Here is a 19,264-nt window from a genome sequence, read left to right on the forward strand (position 1 = left end):
TATGATGTATTCTATTTTTACTTATTATTAGCAAGTGTTTGGTATGTATAGCTGGAGATACCTTACAGTCATTCAATAAACCAATGTTAATGTCAACAAATAATTGCATCAATTTTTAGTCTATCATAGTTTCATTTTGTTTTTAATTTTAAAGTAATATCTTAAAAAACCTTTTTGAAAATAAAAGTGTGCCTCTTAATAAACACACATACACGAGCCAAAATGTTTATTAAAGAAAATGATGTGAAAAACAAACACACATTTACATTTAGTACGTGAAAAATATGTCTTAACACTAACACTCATGCAAAACATAGATATGAATAATTCTTTTAAAAGAAATAATACAATAAACGTACATAATGTATTTCGCGCCATAGCGTCCCGTCGCCAAAACGGCTCGCGCCAAAACGTCCTTCGCGCCAAAACGGCGGGGCCAAAACGGCGGCGCCAAAACGTCCTGCTTCGATTATAGTGACATACTCAATTGTGGCTCATTCTGCAAACAAAGTGAATTATTATGTTATATCCGTTTGGTCCTCGTGGGGATGTATGTTCACGTTCATACTCGTATCTAATAACACCCGAACAGTTGTCACACTCAAGCATCTAGGGTCCTCATCAAGTTACTGTAGAAATACGTTGACTTCAACCAACACATACATCATTAGGCTCCATCCGGCATCTATATGAAACCAATTTACAATGAAAGCTCGTAACATTACATTTTTTGGCTTCAAAATACCATATTGCAGTACCAACGTAAGGTAGCTTACTATATAAAGGGCCTGGCATCACTTACTGTCGGTGTACATCTTGCGTACCTGTCTTATAATTTGTACAATTTGATAAAGCATGAGAAACAAACTGAACTCACGCATGCGTTAGCTGACGTTATATTCGTATTTCTACATGAACAAAGTGATTGAGATGAACCATGGTCGTTCTACGACTGAAGGAGGCCTGATTAATTAAACTTGTTATATTTATATCTCAAAACCTGTTCTATTCAGATGACTGTTATCGTATCAGTTTGTTAGAAAGTCTCCACATGGCTAAACAGTGTAGAAGAGAAGAAGAAGAAGTAAAAGAAATATCACTCTTTAATTTCTGCGGATATAGTTAGCACACGAAAAAACAAGAGGGGGGGGGGAGAACAAGTAGTATTCACCCGTCACTACGGATGGCTGCCTGGTCGTGCGGTTTGCACGCTGGACTGTTGTTTGGATTTATCAAACCCTGCCTACTCCCATCCCCCTTCGTCCTGCGGGAGGTTTGGCGTAGGAAGTAAACTATCCTCAACTATAAAGGAACATCCGAAACATGTAAGACATTTTACAAACAAACATTTTACAAATACTAAATAGCAGCGCCGGACTTAACCATTGTGATCAAAAAGTCATGGAAAGAGAACAAGTAATCTACTATGCATATTCACCCGTAACTTAATAGCAGGGCCGGACTTAACAATTGTGGGGCCCTATGCGAAACGGATTTCGCGGGGCCAAGTTTGGGTAAGGAAGCGGACAATAAGTGAAATTTAAGAGTTTGTATTAGAAAATAAATTCGTCTGTTCATTTTATTCATTCTTTACTACGTACAGAATTACTTTACGAGCCCTGCGTGTAGCAAATAGGATAATTCTGTTTCCTACATAGATCACGCTCAATAGCAAGAATTACCATTTGTTTCAATCTATCTTTGAGAATTGTTGACCTGAAGTAATTCTTCATTAGTTTGAGGCGCGAGAAGCTTCTTTTACCAGATTACACAATTACGGCTAATGCATAATGCCGTTTTTATTTATCTCGCATAGGATTGGCGTTTTCCATATTGAATGACACCCGAAAATGACTTTTTTTTCTATATATTTCCGTATATTTTAAGGACTTTTTCGTTTATTTTGCAATTTCAGGAGATTTCCAGGAGCTCCTGGTAAATCGACAGAAGGGCGCGGGAAATCTGTTCTAAGTTATAAAATAATTTAATTTAATAATTTATACACCTTGAATTAGCGCGGGTCCTATGAAAGTGCGGGGCCCACTGCGGTCGCATAGGTTGCGGTGGCCTAAGGCCGGCCCTGCAAAATAGCGGCGTATGCTACGCCGCCGGTCGACCAGACCTGCCACATCACCAGAAAATTTCTCAGTGGAAACTGTTAAAGGGACTACGATGAATTTTGTTTCTCTTTAGCGAAACTCGACCCTGGCAGCGCCAGAGAATGACTACTCGTTCATTTCTAACATAATAATAATAATAATAATAATAATAAGGCGTGTCTTCGAGTCCGAAGAATAGTGAGGTATGCAGTATTTCCCGTGGCTACGCAGCCCCAGCTGTGACCTACATATTTTGCCACATCGAGGGCAAGCATAACCATTATCAGCAGGTGGTCGATACAGATTTTCTTTTCGCCGTCTGCTTTTGTCTAGAGCAGCGGATTTAATTTTGGTCTCAAATGTGTATCCCGCGGCCTTTATGAGTGACATCCAGCTGTCTGCATGTATACCAGTCTACTACGGGCATATCGGCTGCACTCATGCTAGAATTTTATTGCTGCTTATTTTTATTTCAGGAAGTCTGCAGCGCAAAAAAGCTTTTGAAAATTTGAATGCTCGGTGGTATGCAGGTCGTCAGCTGACTTGTATATTTGTCAATATTGTGTCCTGGAAGTCTGCTATATGTGGTAACTGACTAGTATCTCCTCCTAACTTGTCAGAAAAGTACTTAGATTGTACCAGTGAAATAATAATTTATTCTTATAATATTTAAGATCTGCAATAATTACTATATTCTTTTTTTTTTTACATTGTTTAGTATGTTTTGAAATACTTATTCTTTGTATTGTGTAATATGTTGTGTTTTATGCTGTTTTTTTTTTATGTTGCTTGGTTATAAGATAGATCCATGTATAAAATAAAATTACTATATGATCACTTAAAATCAATTACCTAAAATGTTCCCTACTTGTGTTCTCGTTAAAAAGTAAAGTACCCTTTTCAGACCATGCAATCTATACAGTAAATGATGTGAATGTTATTCGTTTTTGTGGCCCACAGATAATGAGAGCGTCATGTGGCCAGCACAGTGACCAACTGCCTACTTTTCCCCCAAAATGTCATGTACTTCATTAGGAGTTGAGACCGGAACAAAGAGCGTGACCTCTCAGCCACCAAGCCTCCTCGTGTTCTCTTTGTTTGGGTGATATTTTCTTGTAGTATTTTCTTGAAATGTAGTATTCTCACAAGTCCACTACTTACAACATATTACAAGACATTTGAAATGAGTATAGGAAGAACAAAGTTCCTTTGATACGTTTAATCAACACTAGAGAGAATTTAGTCTGAGTCACTGTCTGTCGTAAAAGATGTTTGCTAATGTAAATTTGACACCTAAGTATTGTTCAAACCAGCATGTATATTTTTAATTTCATATCATTCTCAATGCTGAATCTCATAAGCCTGCCTATAAAATGATTTTTATGTTTAACAATGTACTCTAGCTGCATTCAATCAGCCAAAAAGTAAAAAGTTTTACTGTAACGGTAAGAATAATAAAAATGAAGCCAAAAAGCTGTTAATGCTCACATTAAATGATAATAGTTAATTTACACTTTACATTTTTTGATAAAATTAAAGATATTCATGTCCATGAAACCATTTTTTTAAATGCAATTTTCATTCTTTTAGGACTGGCCTAAAAAAAAAAAACAATACTACAAAGGAGAGCCCCGTAACTTTTTACATGTGTTTAGAAACCCTGGTGGAGAGTTTACAGAGTTAGATTATGATAAAGACAGAGTCAGCTCAGAGAGGCATTAGTCAACAGACTCGGTACGATATCACCAGTCTAGAAGACAATCTTCTTCATCATATCAGTCATCAAGTCACAGATCACGCTCTCCACCTTAATCTAGGTCCCGTTCATCAAGAAAGTCATCCCACTACCAGATCAAAGTAATCGCACTATCAATCAAGGTCTAGGTCAAGATCAAAGTCATCATACTATTAGTCAAGATGAAGGTCAAGGTCCTTATCTAGATACTGCTAAATCTCTAGAATGTGTGTGAACCTGATGAAGAGACACTAATAAAATACTGTAACACTTATAATTTTTGTCATTTTCGGTAAAAATATGAAAAATGCTCGTCTTAAAAAAAAAATAATAAAAGTTTTACCAATACATTCTCAACCTCGAAGGAACTTCAAATACTATACTGTCTAATGAATTGTTCCAGTAAGGACCTGTGTGTGGTTAGTTGTTATATAGATGTTTTGTTTTGTGCTATTATTGTAAACCAATGGTCTTGTTCTGAATTTTAAAATTTGAAATCGAAAGAGTCGTCTGTCTTAAGCATAAAGATAAAAGGGCATGGTTCTCCCTATAAAAAAAATTCAGCAGCCTCAACACCAAGATGTTTAGTCACAGTAGCCGTCCGCGTAATCTCCAGAAACATAGCAGTGACAGCTATCAAACAGTCGTCCATTGATCATGTCAGTATAATGATCTTGGGGGCCTCGGCAATTACCTAAGTAGTCTGGACATCCTGTGAAGGAGAGAGAGAGAGAGAAAAGCTCATGAATAGATAAAACATAGATCACAATAACTAGAGTTGATAAAGACGTATCTACATATTCTTACAAATATAAGCTGAACAGTTGGCAGTCAGAAAACAACTAGAAAGCTCTTAAAGAAAATAATGAGGGCACTAACATTTCAGTTCCAAAAAGAAAGCTATTGTTATCATCCTGGTGGTGACACAGATGGGGGGAGTGCTGTGTGTGCTTTTAGCCGACGCAAATCGTCCTAGGTAAGCGCAAGACAAGCGGTCAAGCGACGAGTGACAATACACGCCAGTTTGGGAAGGACCTGTGTTGAAAATAGAACGCACTCAAGTCACGGCGAATGTGATCAACCAAAGTGGCCAAGCGACATTCCATCCGTTTCTAGGAGGCCTTTAGGGACCCTATATAAGAGCGAATGTGCTAGAGTTAAGACACTTCACGTTATCTCGCAATGTGATCAGTACGAGGCGAAGTCAGAACAGCACGGTGTGTGTAGAAGGTCTGGGACAGAAGCAAGGTTTTTGTACAGTCAGTGTTAATGTTTTGACAATTGTACAGTTTGGCTGTGATATATTTGAAATTAAACTGTTAGGCCTACGTTACTTTGAAGCCCTGAGTTGTAAAGTTCGTTTGAGTTGATTTTGTCGTGTGGTGCAGTTTGCGGAGAGCCTAGGTAGTCAAAAAAAATGTTACACTATCTTAGAGGAAAACCATAAACAACTATCTAAACTCCAAAACCTTAAGGACATAGATGAGCTTTTCATTGAAACTTTTTTCAACATATGTTTAGATCAAATCATTAAAAATCCAACTAGATTAAACAACACATTAGATCTCTTCTTAACCAACAGACCTGGATTAGTAGTTGATTATGATATTATCCCTGCTCTATCAGACCATGAGATCATAAAAATACAGTCAGATAAAAGTAGTAGCCAATAAAAACCCAAAAGAAAAATCTTACACTGGAACAAATGCAACCTAACACAACTACATTAACCTTCTTTAAACTTTCAACAAACATTCTTATCAGAAAGAGACATTAACCAACCAGTCGATGACCTCTGAAATTTCATAAAAAACTATCTTAAAAACATTATAGAAAACCATATACCAACTAAATACAAATCAAACAAAATTAATAAATGCTGGTTTAATAATAGATTAAAGAAGCTTTGTAAACAGAAAGAAAACCTATGTAGAAAATTTAAAGAAACTAAGGCAGAAAGAGTTTATAAAAAGTACATAAAAATTAAATACCTAACCCAAAAAGTAAGCAGACAGCTGCTGAGTGAATACATAAACAATATAATATCTAAAGATAACAACAAAAACCTATGGTCATACATTAAGTCTAAGAAAATGGAAACAACAGGCATAGCGCCATTAAAAGGGGAAGACAACTTAACACACACTGATAATGAAACTAAAGCTAACATCCTAAACAAATACTTTACATCAGCATTCTCAGCCCCAGGAGACAAAGACATATTACTTAATTTGAACCAAGAAGACAACATAGGAGATATAGAAATACAAGAAAAGGGAATCCAAAAACTTTAAGCCAACATCAAACCAAATAAAGCGTCTGGACCTGATGGTATTCCAGCTAGATTACTCAAAGAACTAAGCAATGAGCTAGCACCAGTATTCAAAATACTTTTTTCAGGCATCTCCAGGGCAGTTTACCAAGGGACTGGAAAGAAGCTTAAGTCACCCCTCTATTTAAAAAAGAAAAATCAGACCAAGGAAATTACAGACCAGTATCACTTACCAGCATCACGTGTAAAATCCTAGAACACATAATATGTAGCAACATCATAAACCACTTAGACAAACATAATGCCCTTACTCATAGATAGATCATGTGAAACACAACTAATAGGACTAATTGATGATTTTTCAAAAGGTTTAGATAACAGTGAGCAAATAGATGCTATCTTACTAGATTTTTCCAAAGCTTTTGACAAAGTTCACCACCATAGTTTGCTTAAAAAATTAAAATATTTTGGCATTGATGGTCCATTGCATCAGTGGATTAAAGATTTTCTGATAGGGAGAGAACAAACTGTAATAATAAATGGCTCTAAATCAACACCAATAACAGTAAACTCAGGCGTACCTCAAGGAACAGTCTTGGGTCCACTACTATTTTTAATTTACATAAACGATTTACCAAATTGCATTAGTTCAGGAACAAAAGTCAGATTATTCGCAGATGATTGCATAATATATAGAACAATAAAAACAACACAAGATACAGAAATTTTACAAAGAGAATTAGATGAATTACAGAAATATGAATCAAATTGGAGCATATCTTTCCACCCAGAGAAATGACAGTTATTAAGAGTAGCAAAAAAAGAGTAGCAAAAAAACTAAAACAAATTAATTCCACTTATCTTATTCATGGTAAACCAGTAACACAGACTAAAAACGCAAAATACCTAGGTGTTATAATAAATGAAAAACTGTCATGGAATCCACATATTGATGAAACTATAAAAAAAAATCAAACAGAGTATTAGGGTTTATTAAAAGAAATTTCTATAAATCAAATAAGAAAATAAAACTAAAATGTTATTTAACCTTGTTTAGGCCAATAATAGAATATGCATCCTGTGTTTAGGACCCCCCAACATTAAAAACTGGAACAGACACAAAATAGAGCAGTGAGATCCATAACAAACGAATATTCCCACTTGACCAGAGTAACACCTTTAGTTAAATCACTAAATTTAGAAAGCCTTAGGATAGAAGACTCAAAAGTAAAGTAGCAATTATACATAAAACACTGAACCATAATCTTCAAATACAAAAACAAAATTTAATAAAATATTCAGAAAGACACAAAAATAAAGGCACATTCCTCATCCGATATGCTAGGACAAATTTGTACAAATGCTGTTATTAGAGCATGGAACGGGTTGCCTGAGCTAGCCAGGAAAACCAGTGACTTGGCAGAATTTAAGTTATTGGTTAATGTGCATGACTGAATACATAACGCGAAGGACGTAATCATCTTCTTTTTTGAAGTAACGTCTATCTATATTATAAAGTAGAATGTGAGGGGTATGTATGTATGTATGTATGTATGTATGTATGTATGTTACTTATAGACATCAAAACCGCTTGACCAATCTTGATAAAACTAGGCAGGAATGTTCCTTGGGTACCAACTTAGACCGTAGTGTATGTATTGTAGCCCTAAAACAAACTTAAGACCCTAAAAAAAAATAAAGTTGTCCGACTCTATTACAGCTATAGTATTTTATGGATCTAGGCCATGTCTACAATGTTGACATGAGAAAAGATAGAAAGGATTTAGACCTAGATCTAATTTTAAGAAATACACTTTGCGCAGATAGTTTTTTACTTTGACACATGAAAAGACAAAAGAAGATCCATTGATTTCATTATATAATCAAATTAACCTTCAATTTTGTGTTTCAAAAGCATTTTTTACATTAATTAGTTCCTTATATCTTTGATTACAGATTTCCTGACGAACATTCTTTCATTAGACAATTCCGTAATGAATCGCGTACTAAATATTAATTCGTTTAATTGTTTACTTTATAATCCCATCCCTAGATCTAAAACTCTAATTCAACTCTAAGATGATAAAACTTCTCTTCGCACAGATAGTTTTATACTTAAACACATAAATATATTTTGATCAAATAAACATTCAAATTTGGTTTTCTAAAGCTACATTCATTTAAGAAAGCTGCGAAGCCGAGTTGAGATAGGCCTAGATCTATATTCATTCATGAATCGCGTACTAAATATAATTTCGTTTAATTGTTCACTTTATAATCCCATTCATTTAACAATTTTAAGCTATCGCTCTTTTCGTTTTTAATAGATAAGAATGTATCGACTTCGGGTAAACCCATTTTCGCAAACCTAATTTTATTTTCGTATCGAAAGAGAAATAACGTGAAATGATCATTAGCTACGTTTAACATACATCTAAATCCAATCCACTAGATTATTTAAAAGCATTTTTTACATAAATTAGTTCCGAATATCTGTGACTACAGATTTCCTGGCGAACATTCTTTCATTAGACATTACCAAATGGTTACACATAAACACATCTCTCTACTGAGTCTATTCCTAGGCCTAGGTCTAATAAAACTCTTATTGAACTCTTAGATGATAAAACTTCTTTTCGCAAAAGATAGTTGTATGCTTTAACACATAAACATACTAATTATTGTCCATTCATTTCATATTTTAATCAAATTAACATTCAAATTTGTTTTTCTAAAGCATTTTTAATACATTCGTTCGCTGTTCGCTAAAGCTGCGTAGCCGTGTTGAGATAGGCCTATATAAATTCATTCATGAAAAAAGGTCACGCATGCGCAGCACAGAACTCTAGATTAGTGTAGATTTAGATCTACGTCTACCTCAAGATCTACTTTATACTTTATACACATGAACATACAAAATTTAGTCTATTTATCTCAAATTTTAATCAAATATATGTAGGCCTACAAGCAAATGTTTTAATTTGAAAAAAAAATGGATTTAATTTTAAGCCTATTAGCTATTTTGATTTGATAGCTTCATTCACACTATTTTTACATTGACACATTCGCTTTACTTATTACATTATTATTTCGTTTAATTGTTTACAAAACACTCTCAGTGACTATATCGACAGTAATGCGCAAATAAAGACCCGCGGGTCGCGGGTAACATATGTCTAGTATTATATAAGATATGAAGATAACCTGTTTATGGATTAACGCGCTACTTTAAAAAAATGTTTTTCTTTTTCTTTTTTTTAACAATTCAATGCTTGGAGTTTAATTATACTGAGTTTGTGGCTGTACATTGTGATATCAAAGGACGATAGGCTAGTCGTCAGTATAGGTAGCCTTCATATTGCCAACGCAAGGCTATGGGGCACAAAAAATCATCCCGATTCATTATTATATAAGATTAGATAAGAATGTAGAAAATAAGGAATATATGTTATGTCCCGCTTAGACATCAAACCGTTTGACCAACGTCGCTAAAACTAGGCCTAAATGTTCCTTAGGCCATGTCAGATACCGTAGTGTATGTTTAATGTTCCACCCACAACAGGAAAGCCCTAAAAATACAAATAATTAAATATATCTCTATAAAAGGACGAAACACCCGTTTCGGGCTAGCCTGGCATGAAGCAGCAACAACACAACCTCCAGTGTTTAGCCAGAACAAGAGCTAATTCAGCCAGCCTGCCTGAGCAAGGGTTTCGTTAGTGGAGATCCGAGTGTCCAGTGGCGTAACTAAGGGGGGGGGAGAATTTTAAGATCCCCCCGGGCCCCCACCTGGGGGGGGGGGGCCGAAATGGATGTCCGAAATTTATTTGTAAATGCATAAATTAATATATTTGATTGACACATAGTGTCAATGTGTGTCTTTTTTTTTTCAACATTTATGGACTAAATTTATAACAAAGACTAAACCTAGATCTAGGTCTATCAGTACGTTGACTTTGTTGACATTTTAAAAATATTTTTTCCCACAGAGATCAAAAGTTAGTTTTACATTTTAAACTTTGTTGCCACGAATAAAACTGCATGATAGACAGCGAATTCCAGGTATCTTGTTACCTTTACTAATAATAGCTCTAAATGGCGAGTATTTTATGGCTACACTAATTAACCTTAAAGCAAAATTTACAGAATCGAGTATAACAGATCCAAAACTTATTCTTAATAATGCTAGAATAGTCCATTATTCGGGTTTGGTGTCAATAATTAAACTTCACACTCGAGTTATTACCCCTCTATTCATCTTTCCTCAATCCAATGTAAACTCTCTTTTTATTTTCATCTAATCCTTTTGCTTTCGCACAAAACATAAACAACAAACAATGAAGTATTATAATATAATATTAGCACATCCTTCCTTTTGAAGTAATTATCACTTCCTTCCTTTTAAAGTTCACAACTAATAGGACTAATTGATGACTTTTCAAAAGGTTTAGATAATAGTGAACATATAGATGCTATCTTACTAGATTTTTCCAAGGCTTTTGACAAAGTTCACCACCATAGTTTGCTTAAAAAATTTTAAGATATTTCGGCATTAATGGTCCATTGCATCAGTGGATTAAAGATTTTTTCTGATAGGGAGCAAACTGGAATGGGTTGCCTGAGTCAGCCAGGAAGACCAGTGACTTTGCAGAATTTAAGTCATTGGTTGATATGCATGACTAATTGCATGACGCGTAGGACGTAATCATCTTCTTTTTTGAAGTAACGTCTGTATTATATAAGATAAGAAGATAAAATATTAAGACTGATATCTTCTAGGAACTTTAACAATTCGTCCACTTCTGAATGTCTTAACTGGCACAAGTTCTCTAGACGTTGATCTATAACTGTCTGTTTCGTTTGTTCCAACAGTTTGCAGTTCATTGTCTTCATCGGTATCATATTACCCAGAGATGTCTACATCGAAACTCTCATTCAAAAAGCGTTGATTTCTTCTGTATGTTTTTCCATCGTTTGTTTTTATGATGTAAGATCTGGGTGATGAATGTTTTTTTTATGACAACTGCTTTCAACCATGTTTGTCCTAGACGAACTCTCCGACAGAATAATCTTTAGGTAGTCTTACTTTTGCATCGTATTTCACTTTGCTTTTCATCTGTCGTTCGTTGACTAATGTCTCTGCATTTTCAGCTACGATGGTTTCAATAGTTTGGGATCAGTTGGAATGATTCCCTGAGTCTTCTACTCGTCAGCAGTCGTGATGGTGAATACGGCAGTCCGCTTATCGGAGTATTTCTATACTCGAGCATAACGAGATATGGATCTTTTCCACTTTTGTATGCTTTGAATACTTTTGCTTTCGCACAAAATATAAACAACCAACAATGACGTAATATCATATAATATTAGCACAGAATCTTCTTCATGTATAGGAAAATTAAGAATTTTTTAGCCTATCTGGAATTCTGGTTAAAGCTCCTGCGCCCAATTAATATAGTTCAGAAGAAACTACAAAAATCTGGACTGCAAATACGGAAAGCTGCTGAAGAAATTAGTATCCTTTCATGCTTTCTGCAAAATGCTGAGAAACTGACAAAAACCCAATCCATCGAAAAAGCAAAAGAATTTAGTGAATACTATGGATTCCCTGTAATCAAAACAACCAGAAGAAAGAAAATACTTAATGGGAAGTTGAGTTCTAATGTAGGACTGTCAATAGAACTGCAATTCAAACGTGTTGCGACAGAAGTGCTGGACAGATTTCATATGCAGATGAAGGGCAGATTCCAAAGGCTGGGAAAAAAATGGATAACTTTGTGTTTCTTTTTGAACCAAGACACCTGTTAGATGAAGACACGCTTATGACAAACTGTGCTACTTTTTCTGTTTGTATGATGAAATAAATGGCAAATCGCTTTTTCAATGTTGTCATTGATGCACGAGCACTTTTCATCAACAAACCAGTAATACAATCACCAATAGACATATTGAGGAAACAGGCTTCATATGGTAATTACGTGTGCTCAAACCTTGCAACCTCCTCCGAATACCGCTAACTCAGGCCACTTCCATTACGTCATGTGAGAGATCATTCTCAAAGCTCAAGTTCATCAAAAACTATCCCAGGAGCACAATGACGCAAGAAAGGCTTATCATGGCTTTAAATGTCAATGAAGTCACAAATACTAAATACTAAAAAGTATTGATGAAGATGATGTTATAGATTTCTTTGCTGCACAGAATGCACGACGTGAAGCGATATCAATTGAGATTTGTCACTTGTGCATTATTTAACTAATAAACAACGGTATTATTCATTAAAAGAGTCTTCATGATTATTTTTTGTTAAGTTTACTGATTCACTGAACTAATTTGATTTTGGGCTTATATATTTTTGCGTACATTATCTCATGTCATATGTCGAATGTCAAAATGCAAGGGGCCCCCAAATCCCTAGTTACGCCCCTGCGGGGGTTGAACCCCAACCCCCCCCCCCCGGCTACGCCCATGCCACACAGGATCTGTCAAACTTCTATCTCCATTCTTCTATGTCATCTAGCTTCACTTTCATCTATCCCTTGGTCTGCTGGACCGTTGGGGCACCGCACAGGATCTGTCAAACTTCTTTCTCCATTCTTCTATGTCATCTGCCTTTGATAGAATTTCATTCTATTTTTTCTGAAAATATTGAAACCTGCCTTTTTACCTGCCTGGGTGGATTACTTCAAGGGCTGATTTTAAGCTTGTGTTTCCACGGAAACTGTCTTTGTAACCTTGTTTATTTAATTTTTTTTTTTGCTTTACATGGGGAAATACGTATATTCAGATGTTAACCTGTACTCGCGTATTTTCTTGTCCATTTGCGTACTAAACTTGCCTTAGCTAGATATAGAAGAGAGCACATGGTTGCATGCGGCCTCAGAACGAGAGAGCTGAAGGTCACCCACAGAGGCTACGAAATACACATTTGAAAGAAAATCCGCCGCCGAGGACATACGCAGACGGCGAAAGTATTTAGCAAAATATGTAGGTCACTGCTATGGCTGCGCAGTCATGGGAAATACTGCATTCCTCGTTAATCTTCGGACTTGAAGACAAGCCTTATTATTATTATTATTATTATTATTATTCAAGTTGCGTATGCCTACTTGTATGCAATTACTGCCTTACCGTGCGTTACGTTATATAAGTAACAGACATTGTGATCGGACCTTCTGGTTAGCATAAACGTATCAATCGCGTATCGATATATAAGCCTGAATAAAACTAGAACTATGTTATTGCCAAGAAGTGGCTTACTTGCTAGTAAGACATCCATGACATAGTAGTCGTGATAGTTCCTGATCCTCTTGTTGCACTTTTTAAGGGTACACCTGTACAAAAAAAAAAGTACCCACTTCGATACAGATTCCATTCCATATACCGTCATTGATTAAACAACCTGTTGATGTCATTTGAAGAGAACGAGAAGAATCATTGAGCAACTGACATTTTTAGCCAATAGAGCATGTTTAACTTAAATACAGGTTTCCTTTCAAACCTAGTTGTTACATTCACCAACGGTTACCGAGAGGACAACGACCAAAGTGTTGACAAGTCAAAACTGGTGTTTAGCCTATAGTATGTCATTAAAGTAACACTAAAAGTAGGGTTATCAGATACCCTGCATATTTTCTTCACATCATAGGCCAATTGGTGAGTCTATATCTCACTTATTCACCGTGCATGGAATAACAATATTGCCCCTTCAGCGTACGCATTTTCAAGTGAAGGCAAAAGAAAATTCAGTGGCGTAGCTACCAATGTGCGGGTGGTGCGGGCCGCACAGGGCACCAAGTGGAGAGGGGCACCAAAATTCCCCAATTTTCTATTTCCCTGAGCTTTTCAGTAAAAACGACTAATTGTATGGACACGAATAAACATAAACTATTGTATTTTAAACATGAACTAACGATTTATAAACTAGTCATGTCGCTACTTTGTTTCATCTCCTTAACTGTTTCTTCAATACAATGTAAGCTATAGAACAGTTTGAATCTAATTTACTAGATTTATTTCAAACACACGGTACATGTTGTTACTACACTGATCAATGCTTTGTAATATAAAGAAGAAGAAGAAGATAGGCCAAACTTTTTTTTACTTCATTGTTTAGTCCATTGGTTTAAACTAGATATTGAGTTTACAAATATATTTCTAAACTCTAGCTCTAAACAATTGTCTTAGTTTATTCATTTCTTTATGATTCTTTATACTTTAATTTTTGAAATAATTCTATTATAATGTCAATTTTTTTAAATAAGCTAACCTTTGTTTTCTACGAGTTTTTTTTTTTTTTTTAACTAACTAGTTAATTGTAATACTGTAACGAAAACAAAATGATTAATAGTGCTCAAGACTGACTAATCTGGCTGGCGCCTCAAAACCCTTTTTAAGCTCAGACGGAGAAATTGGCATCTCTGGTTCTGTCCGGTCTGTGTAGTCTATAAGGGCCCCATACCCTCATTACCGACCCATCGGTATAGCAGAAAATGGCATCTGATGGGTAGGACTTTAGTGTAGCTGACGCCAAGTTTTGGAGTATGGCAGGTGTTAATCGCCTCTTGGTGGCTCCCTCTTGCCCTATAAGGGACATGTTTATTTGTGGGGCCGGCATCTCCTCCACGGAGGGCAAGTATTAATTCTTCTAATAGGAATTCTGTCAGTGGAGTGCCCAGATGATTTTGACAAATTGGCCGCAATGTGGAGGAACTATCGCATTTTTATGCAATTCCTCTCTCTCCACTGTTGCACTAAGATTGTGGTGGGTAGCCTAGAGTCGCCCCTTTTGTAGCGCTCGTAGGCCGTAAGTAACGCCCTCTCCCTCCTTAAATGTAAAGGGGCCACGTTTGTTAAGATTTCATCATCTTCATTTAAATCCAAAGATGGATTCAATGAGTGGTTGAGGTTATCCCCGAAAATAGAAAAACATGAGACCAGCAGAGCTCACATTCAGATATCGCTTGCTTGGAGGGAACTTGAAGTTCGCCTGAGAGTAGGAAACAATATGGACAACAAGGCCCAAGATTTGATTATACAAGAGACGAAAACCTGGAGAGTTAGTAAAATTACTATCAACGTACGATCCACTCTTGAGGGAGCATGTGCTTCGAACTAAGCTTTGTTCCAGAGTATTCCAGACCGAATACATACAGACCACAAATACAAAATGAATTTATTACAAAATTGGGGGATCACGCTAAAAAAACAAATCATACAGCAAGTAAAACAAGCCAAATATTTCTCTATTATTTTTGACACCTGACATCTTAAAGCTGGATCAAACTTCCCAAATTTTACGGTACGTTGTCATGGATAATGACGGGGTGCAGGTTCGTGAGTCTTTTATTGACTTCATCGACACAAAAGACAAGCATGCTGCTGGAATCGCTGAGATGATTCTAGAGAAACTGCGTTCGGATGGCTTAGACATAATGGACTGCAGGGGTCAAGGCTATGATAATGCTGCGGTCATGAAAGGTCAAAACTACGGTGTCCAAAAACGTATTCTAGAAGTCACTATTCATTGCCTGCTCAAACTCTGGAGACATTAACTAGCAAAGATGAAAATTCATCGACTAGATCTGAAGCAGGTGGATTATTGGTTGCTGTTCAGTCATTTAATTTTGTCACTTATCTTGGATTTTGGGCTCCTGTATTAACTGAAATTAATGATGCGCAATTCTACCTTCAAAAACAAGGATTGTCTATTCGAGACTGCTCACTCAAACTAAAAACATTAGAGACATTTTTAAGTAGTAATCGAGAGGACATCGCTGAAGCCAGCATTACCTTTGCCGAAAGCGTGTGCTCAGATATGAGAACCAGTACAGAACCTCAAAAACGTATTGGCCATAAGAAAAAGATGCCTGCTGAGAAAAGTGACTACTCTGTACTTACACACAAAGAAGAGCTACGAAGGGAAATTTATTCTACCTTGGACAGGATTGTTCACGAAATAATCACCCGATTCGAGCAACTTCATAATGTAGCAGATAGATATGAATTTTTGTCCCAGCTTTTAAATCCTCAGGTCGAAATCAATCTCGATAGTACACCTAGCGACATTGATAAAAACAAATTTCTGCTGGAGCGAAAGAGGCTTAACGGTTTGTCAGTTTCATCAGAAGCCTTCGAATTTCCAAAACAAGGACCTGTTGAGCTTTTGAATTTTATAAATAAATATCAACTAGATGATTCAGTCCCGAATATCGTCATCATGATTCGCATATTTTTTACTATTGCGGTAAGCATCGCTACATGCGACGTTTTTGCAAACTTAAACTGATCAAGAATTATTTGCGATCAATGATGACAAATTTACGACTCACTAATTTGGCTATTTTGTCCATTGAACAAGAGCTGGTGGAAAAAAAATTGATTTCGATAAAATTATTGATACTTTTGCCAGCAAGAAAGCGCGTAGTATTCATTTGTAGTATGTTAATGTAAAAGTGATTTTTTTATTAACAATATTTGATTAATGAATACAATTATTTTGAACAGGTTTTGCAATGTTATTAATTAGTTAGTTGTTTTTTTTTTTTGGGGGGGGGGGGGCATCGAGATGAGGTACCGCACCAGGCATCGTATACTCTTTACAGATCTTTACAGATCTTGACGAGTTTGAGAAACAAGTTTTTTTTTTTTTTCAACAGCTTTGAATAATAATAATAATAAAATTAATCTAAAAAATCTGTCTGCTATTTATAAGTGAGTTTGTGTGTTTTGGACCAAAAAGATATGAAAGACTGTATTATTCTTTTACATGTTTTATTTCTGAGGGTTCAGTAGTGATGGGCAAAAGTTAACTAAAAAGTTGCTAACTTTTAGAAAAAAAAAATAGTTAAGGCCAAAGTTTAATTAAAAAAAAAAGTTTAGTTAAAATCCTAGTTTAATTATTTTTTTTTAGTTACAAACTAAAAAGTTTAATTACCAATTTTACAAACTTTTTAAACATACATACCAATAAATATTTAGATCTATGTAATTTGGAGAATATATATAATGAATAGAGAGAGGAGATAAACAAGAGGGTGCACAGGTCACTAGAAAGCCTTTTGACCTTTACCCTATAATGGCAGCTATTCCCGCCTTTTCAAGGTATTTGAAAGGCGAGAAATATACACGTGTTCATTATATTTCTAGCAAGTTTCGCTCCTTGATAAATCCTGATTCTATAGATCTACATTTTGCTGCTTTTTATTAAACACCATTGTGTTCCTGTATAGCTGCAGGCAAAGAATTTTGCTTTACTATAGATCTAAAATAAATGTCGACTCTTTTTATTTTTTACTAGATCTAGAGTTAGAGTCTAGTGACGTCTAAGCCTCTTAGTCTATTACTACTGAATACTACTATTAGATCAATAGTCATAATAGTCTATATTTAATTATTTTAGTCTTAAGTCGAGTCTAACTCTGAGTAGTCTTAGATCTAGATGTAAATTTAAAATTATAAGTCAATTGAATAATATAGAATATAGATCTATTAATTGAAATCTATATTACTTTACTTTATTAGACTAGATCTATAGAATTAGTTTAGAGATTCTACTATAACTATATGTAACTATTCTAGAATTAGAGTCTAGATTAGATCTAGATATATCTAGATTACTTATTATACTAAGACCTAAGATGCATAGATGATATATCTATAGGCCTAATAGGCCCTACTAATAATAATAATAGTCGTCACTATACTAGATCTAATATTAAATTAACTAAATCTGTACTAGACTAACTAGATTATAGATCTACATCTATGATCTACTTCTATTATAATTATACTTATATCTACTATCTAGATCTATTAGATCTAGATCTAATATTATCTACTAGAGTATATAGATCTAAATACCCATACCTAGTCAGAATCATAATTATAATAATCTAAAATCTCTAGATCTAGAGTTACTAAGATATCTACTAGACTAGACTCTATCTAGATTTTAGATCTAGTAGTAGAAGTAAATAGTATTTCTTAGATTATTTTTAGATTAAAATATTAATTATTTGATCTAGGTCTAGTAGGTAGATATAATTGTAGATCCAGATTATATTTCTGATCATTTCGTTTGTAGAAGATATTAGATCCAGAATATTCTAGAATCTAGAGTTAGTTAGAGACACTGGCGGATCCAGGGGGGGGGGGCGGTAGGGGCGATCGCCCCCCCCCCCCACTCGGCCGACCCCCCCCCCGGGGGGGCGGACGAATTTTAGTATAGAAGTCACACAATTTGTATACGAATTTATTACTTATGTTAATAATATATACTAATTATTTATATTTCAAACTATTTTTAGATTATTTCGCCCCCCCCTCTAGTATGTTGGCCGATTTGGTGGGGTCGGGAGGGGGCGATAGCATAAATCCGCCCCCCCCCCAACCATAAACTTTTGAGTGGGGGGGGGGCGGTCCAATTTATTCGTAGAAATCACAGCTTGCTAAAAGAATCAATTAAATATCTATATGATTAAAACTTGTTATTGATATTTTAACCGATCTCTATATTATGTCGTTCCCCTGTTGTCCGATTGGTGGGGGGGGGGGGGCGAAACCTCTACTGCCCTTCCCACCTAAACCCTTTGAGTGGGGGGGCGGTCCTACTTTTATGGAGAAATCATAGTTTGTGGGCAAGATTAGTTGAATTGATATATAAATTTGATATTATGTCGCTCCCCTTCTGGTATCTTGGCCGATTCCGTGGGGTAAGGGGGGGGGCGATTGCATGTACTGCCCTCCCCGCTCTAGCCCTCTGAGTGGGGAGTGGTCCTATTTTTATGGAGGAAACATAGTTTGTGAACAAAAATAGTTGAATATCTATATAATTGATATGTGAAACCATTTGTATATTATGTCGCACCACACTCTAATCTCAAATTTTATGATTAGTAAATATAAAAGGAAAAAGGTGGGAGGGGCGATACATGCCATCTCCTTTCCCTTATCGGACAAAGCAATAATTGTTCTTTTTGTATTATAGTTAAGAAATTACAAAATGTAAAAAAAAATGAAAATGCAAAAAAAACGCTTTTAGCGTCGCGGCTTCGCACCCGAAAATCACTGATGTAGGAGCAGGCGTTTCTGCAGTGAAAAATGCAAGAAAACGCTTTTTGGCGTCGGGGCTTCGCCCCGAACTCCACTGATTAATAA

At 35.6% G+C, this 19,264-nt stretch overlaps 1 protein-coding gene and 1 long non-coding RNA gene across 3 annotated transcripts in view; one reads left to right on the plus strand and one right to left on the minus strand.

The window, feature by feature from the left end:
- The first annotated feature begins 1,234 nt into the window (after positions 1-1,234).
- On the plus strand, positions 1,235-3,966 carry LOC106060211 (uncharacterized). The gene is made up of 3 exons (XR_008775105.1): positions 1,235-1,514; positions 2,576-2,686; positions 3,060-3,966. It is a non-coding gene; the product is annotated as an uncharacterized LOC106060211 (long non-coding RNA).
- Positions 3,304-19,264, minus strand: part of LOC106057184 (uncharacterized) — a 31,024-nt gene continuing 15,063 nt past the window's right edge. The window contains exons 4-5 of one of the 2 annotated variants that reach the window (XR_008775104.1): positions 13,367-13,508; positions 3,304-4,546 (exon numbers count right to left, since the gene is read on the minus strand). Coding sequence is in view for 1 of the 2 variants with exons in the window: in XM_056013060.1 (XP_055869035.1) it covers positions 4,419-4,546 (128 nt within the window). In the remaining variant the exon portion in view is untranslated. The remainder of the gene's footprint in view (positions 4,547-13,366; positions 13,509-19,264) is intronic. The other variant, XM_056013060.1, reaches the window with a different exon arrangement.

The sequence above is a fragment of the Biomphalaria glabrata genome, chromosome 15 (assembly GCF_947242115.1).
Source record: "Biomphalaria glabrata chromosome 15, xgBioGlab47.1, whole genome shotgun sequence".
NCBI lineage: Eukaryota > Metazoa > Mollusca > Gastropoda > Planorbidae > Biomphalaria > Biomphalaria glabrata.